General features: G+C 36.1%; 1 protein-coding gene across 1 annotated transcript in view; it reads right to left on the bottom strand.

The window, feature by feature from the left end:
- Positions 1–849: 849 nt before the first annotated feature.
- MANBA (mannosidase beta) overlaps positions 850–6,000 on the bottom strand; it is a 117,650-nt gene continuing 112,499 nt past the window's right edge. Inside the window, exons 16-17 of the mRNA XM_031942781.1 lie at positions 4,601–4,858; positions 850–2,236 (exon numbers count right to left, since the gene is read on the bottom strand). Coding sequence (XP_031798641.1) covers positions 2,012–2,236; positions 4,601–4,858 — 483 coding nt within the window. The 3' untranslated portion in view covers positions 850–2,011. The remainder of the gene's footprint in view (positions 2,237–4,600; positions 4,859–6,000) is intronic.

The raw sequence follows: 6,000 nt of genomic DNA, 5'->3' as shown, positions 1-6,000 counted from the left end.
ATATCAGGCTTTTATCAGACATTTGCTTTAAGTATTTTCCCAAATAATTGACTCTTCTAATTCTGATTGCTTTGATTTTATTTGTGCAATAGCTTTTCAATTTTATATAATCAAAATTATCCATTTTATTTTCAATAATCATCTCTGAACTTTGTTTAGTCAAGAATTCTTTTCCATAACCCATGATTCTGTCATATGGGATGGGCTAGTTCTTTTCTTTAAAAGGTACTAAGGCCATTCTATCAACTATGCTAATCATCGTGAGCTCAGAATGACTTCCTGGTAATTTAATTCCAATGCCATAATGCACAAGTCCAGAAAATTGGCCCAACACAATTCTTCTCTTAATTTGTTTGTATAATCTTTTCCAAAATAGGCCGTGTATCCATTTCTAGCTTATTGTGATATATGATGAAAGAGCTTGGTTTACATTTAATTTCTGTTTGATCCCATTTACAATTAATTGCTTTTTCCAGTAGTTGCTTAAGTCTTAAGTCTCTGCCCCTGAACTTAGTTCAGAATTCAGCCACTGGTAATAGGATAAGTTTAGAAATTAGGTTTGGCCAGCTAATTACTATTCTATTTTTGCCTCAAGGAATTTAGCTAACCTTGGTGGATGTGGCTAAGGGATTCTAGTCTAGTATTTTTTCACACACAAGCTATCTTTCAAGAATATATAGTTTGCTTTCTAAAAAGTCTGGTCTATTATCTCTAAACCTTGCAGTTAGACTCAAATAAATAACACTGCTTAGTCAGTAGAGGGAAAGAGGGAGGTTGTTGCTAGCCTCTCATCAAATTTCCAACTAATCATGTCATCTCTATACATCAGCTATATAACCAATCATCTTGTCCTCAATTCCAAGACATCGTCTACCTACAGGTATGTTTTTTTTTTGGTTCTATGCTTATAAAATGAGTTGTAGCTTCAGCCTGGGTCTTTGGCTAGAAACTGAAATAGCCATTGACCCTTTTGTTGACAAAATAGCATGTCTCTGTTCAATGACACTTGCTTCGAGAAACATGCCTCACTTTACCTTTTCGTTAAATTTAATTGCAACATACTATGTGAAGTGGTTATTTCAGTTTATTTTTCAATTGAAGCTCCTGGATTCTCCAAGTAAACTACCCCAATAGTGAATAAGTAATGATGAAGAGAAGCAAAACCAGGAATATCAGGGGCTGTGTACAAGCTGACATTTCTTATAGTCATAAATCTTCAACAAGCGTCAAGGAGTAAGGTAACAAAAAGTCTTTGCTTTCTCCAGTGCAGCCAGGTCTAATATAAAGGTTGATACAAAAAAAAAAAAAAAAAAAAATCTTATAACTAGGAAACCTAGTGCTTCCTAGCTCATAGGCTGAGATTCTCCAACCCCAAAATCAGTCTTTAGAGATTTCTAAGGGGCTTCCTTCCTTCATATTCAGGGACTGAGTAGACAGTTTCATCTCCCACGTGGATTCAGCTAAGCCTAACTTTCCTGCTTCTGCATTATCTGCATTATCCCCCTTAAAAGGACTTAATTTAATCAGCATCATAGTTTAGTGATGAGAAGGATAAAAGGTTGTTATAAGTCTAAATGAGAAAGGACAAAAACAAAACCAGTTTTAAAAAAATTCTTTACTCTCTCCAGGATCTAAATATGAGAGAAGCCCACTCAGGTGAATAGTTGGAATTCCTTGACTTTATCAAGGAATTCTTAGGAAGTCATGGTATCTTGTTGACTAGGAAGTTCTAAAGTTCTTCTATTCCATGTGCTAGGCAATTAATGATGGTTTTAGTGCCTTCATGAGGTAGGATCTTAGGGGAAAAAACAGTCCAGGCTATATGATAAGGCTGTAGAAAGTATTATTCTTATCACAATTATATTAAAGAAAAATCCATTTATTTCCATGCTTTTTGGTGCCATTAATATAAATAGGGGTGTTATATTTTTCAAAAGTTTTTCTAGCATATATATTGGGGTCTGATTTTTTTTTCTTTTTTCTTTTGGTCACTGAAAAAACTGAAATTTCTTCAGTAAATGTCTGCCAATGAAATCAAGTGAAGAGATTTTTCAAGTTTGGTAATGCTGGTGGACTTCCAAGGGTAGAATAATATTGTTTTCCTCCTCTCTGTCAAGAGGAAACCATTGTCACTAAATCTTCCTTCTATGTTTCCTACATCCAGCCACACAAAAGGAGCAACAGCCGTGGTTTTGAGTTCAAAACTATACACTTCCCCTTGCTGGGTTATCTTGGCCTGGAAAAAAGAACATAAATAGAATGAGATACCCTGGACTATGCATGTGCCTACCTATGGTGTGATCACTATTGTAAGACAGGTCAACACAGGTCAAAATTAAAGGATTTCTGGGTAATTACGTTTAGATAATCACTAGTCACACATTCATGTACTTTTTGCTTCAGACAGTTGAGAGAAACACATGATATCATTCATTAAGGGTTGAAGAAAATGCTAGTTTGGCTTAAAACAAAAAATTAAGCTGGCTATCCTTCAAATGGAAATTAATTTGTAAGGACTCTTAAAACCTTCACCAACAGGTTATTGCAACATTACACAATCAGGATGTGTGGTATTTTGCATTAGGGAAAAGATAACCAGGGAACTTTAAATGACTTGTAATAAGGTCACATAACAAACAAGCCTTTGGAAGACTGAAAACTCAAATGGACTTCTTTATTAACCAATATTTTGCTTTTCACTATTATGGACTATAGAATACACCTGAGTAAAATTACCAGCTAGCCATCAGCTCTCATCTGAATTTCTCTCCCTGTCAGGTATTGCTGGTGTTTTCAGCAAATAGCCCACTCTCCCCTGCTGTAGGGTGACAGCAAATTAGTGGTTTTGTATTCTCTTCTTCTCTAAGACTTAAGACTTGAGAGTACAGAGGGGAGGGTTAGACACAAAGAATCTAGGCTCCATAGTTTGCCTGTGTCTTCATGATACTGTAAAAACATTTGTTGCCTCTGGAGAATACTTGTCTTTCTACTTAACTTTCCTCAACAGGAAGAAAGATTAATGGGTTTAGGAAAAACAAAAAACAAAAAATGTCTCCCCCTTAAAAGGACTTAATTTAATAAGCATCATAGTTTAGTGATGAGAAGGATAAAGGTTGGTATAAGTCTAAATGAGAAAGGACAAAAACAAAACCAGTTTTAAAAAAATTGTTTAATTTCCCCAGGATCCAAAGATCTGAAGAGATTTGTCTGACTTTATTTTGCCCTTTTGGATTGGATCCAAGTACATGTCACTCCCCATCTTTCCTTTATCTCTTAGTTCTGATGTAGAAAGGCCAGATTATTTTAGGTAGATAAGCTTTATTATGAGCTGTAAGTAAAGATGAAGTCCATTTCAAAGGTAATGATTCCTCCTTCAAAAAGAAGCAAGAATTAATTCCTATAAGTCAAGCATCAAACATTTATTAAGTGCTTGCTGTGTACCATAATTATCAGTTTAAGATCTCTGCATAGAGAATGGCAGAAATTTATATATATATCAATTGAAAAATCTGAATGATAAAATTTCCTATAAAAGCAATCAAAATCAACCAATTAATTAATGGGCCTCTATATACAAGGTAATAAGATGACTATTTTCTGATTCAAGATAAGCAGAAAGGTTTCACTGTCATTGAGATATTTAAAATGCAAAATCATCCCATCTTTGCCTTGTAGGAAATTTTAATAGTTTTATGATTAAGCCACTATTGAAATAAAAAATTAGGGAAAACAACAAGCATACCCCACCTATCCCCTCTATATGTACATAACTGATAAATTGGAATCAACCAAAAACATTTATTCTCTTGTCACATATACAGATGAGCTCTAATGCCTATCTTCCTGAGTAATCCTTCATTTAGGAAAGCACTCTCCACTCTACGTAGTAGTAAGTTCCCTTTCCTATAATACTAGAAACTTTGATATGCCCCTTTTTTATAGGGGCTTATCCCAATTCCCTACTATCCCACTTTCTGAGGGAAGACATCACAAGGTGTAATGTCTCTTACATGCCTTTTCTCCCAGGAAAAATGAGGTCCAAAGAATGACACCTCCTCTTATGCTAATAATAATAATAATAATAATGATATCTAACATTTACAAAGAGCTTACTATATGCCAGGCACTGTGCTAAATGTTTTACAATTCTTATCTCACTTGGTCCTAAGAGGTAGATGCTAAAGTTATCCCCATTTTACAGATCAAGAAGTGGAAGCAAACAGAAGTTAAATGATTTGTCCAGGGTCACATTAATAAGCATCGGGGAACAAACTGAGACTCAGGTTTGTCTATCCACTGTGCCACCTACTCACCTAAAATGGTCCCTGAAAATCTCTGTCTCAGTGAAACAAAGTAAGAGTTCCCATGCCTTCATTCCCAGGTTCTCCAAAAATAGCATCTTTCATCAGTCCTTACCTGTTTCTTATTCTCAAATCGACCCACAAGAAATTTAGTCTTCCTCTCTTCTTTTACCCTGGGCCAAAGAAGACCATACAAGTAGCCCTACTTGCTATTCCTTCATTATGGCTGAGGAAGGGCTAACTTTCTTCCGAGGTAACCTCAATATTATTTCAGGAGCTTTGACATAGTAGGTACTCACAGTGATCTGTGCCTTCTCTAGCCCCACAGCATCCTTCAAGGAGGACAGGAAGTGATGGTTGGTAGGGCTTGAGAACTCACTACCAGCTGTCAGGTCAAAGGAGATGACACAGCTTTGTCTTGTGCACTGGCCACACCTTTTCAGTAGTTCCATCACCGGCTCCTTGTAGAGGGGGGTTGCCTGTCCTGCCTTGACCATCAAAAATTCAGTTCTATGAGAGCACACGGGTTCCAGAGAGCTCCACTGGTGAACTCTTACCTGAAAAAGATACTTTCAGTCATTAATCATATCTAGGACCACCAGAGGTTAAATGATAAGAATGAAAAACATTTCTTTAGTTTCTTTAGATTAAGAAATTTTACACAGCCTCTGTGAGGTAAGCACAATCATCCTCATTTTACAGGAAGAGAAACTGAGGCTCAGAAGATTTACTTATTGTCACATCTAAGAGAGGATGAAAACCAAAATTTTTCCTGACACCAAGGTCAACAATCTTATTATTGCTCCATGTTGCCTCATACTCTGATTCGAGGCTATCCTGGTACCCCACCTAAAGATGTTTCATAATTACATCATCAATATAAAAGAATATTAGGTATCACTGGGAAGTTGAAAAGTCTCATCATGACATCATTTATGACACAGTTTATAACATGGAGTTGGATAACTCAGAAATATTCCAATTATCACATATCTACAGAACTAGTCAGTGCCCTTAAGTCTATATTTTTCAAATTTTGATCCAACCAAAATATCTGGGAGTTCTCCCAAATCCTGTCTCTTCATTCTGTGGGGCTTATCCTTTCCGTGTGGTTCATTTTTGGAATGAGAACTGGTATCAAACTGAATTTATTTTAATCCATAAGTAGTTGCCATGAGGTTAACAATTGCAGAATTTGAATTGTGATATTGCTCAAAAAATAAACTAACAGGTCTATGTAAATATATTCAAATGTCAAACAAATACAGTCATGACCTTCCTAAGGTTCTTAGTAGAGAAACATGCAACTTTACAGCCCTTGACCCACTTAAGTAAAAAGGAAAAAAGAGGGACAAAATGACCCTGAATACCATTTTTATTGGGTTTTTTGTCTGGTTGGTTTTGCAGGGTACAGAATGATAATCTCCTTGAGAAAGGAGATCCCAAGAGCAAGAAAATGCTCTACCAATGGTGGGTTCTTAAGAGAGTTACCTTAGAGCATAGAGAAGTTAAGTAATTCCCAGGTAACACAAAAGCAGCATGGGCAAAGCTAAAAGGAATCTCATGGTATCTAATGCCTTCATTTTTAAAATGAGCGACCAGGGTAACAGATAAGCAAACTTACCCAGTTCCACACAAGTAGAAAATGTTAAAGATGAGTTTGAACATCCTGACTCCCGGCCAGCTCTCCATCCATTAT

The sequence above is a fragment of the Sarcophilus harrisii genome, chromosome 6 (genome assembly GCF_902635505.1).
Source record: "Sarcophilus harrisii chromosome 6, mSarHar1.11, whole genome shotgun sequence".
NCBI classification, from domain to species: Eukaryota; Metazoa; Chordata; class Mammalia; order Dasyuromorphia; family Dasyuridae; genus Sarcophilus; species Sarcophilus harrisii.
This window is presented reverse-complemented; position numbering and strand designations above follow the sequence as displayed.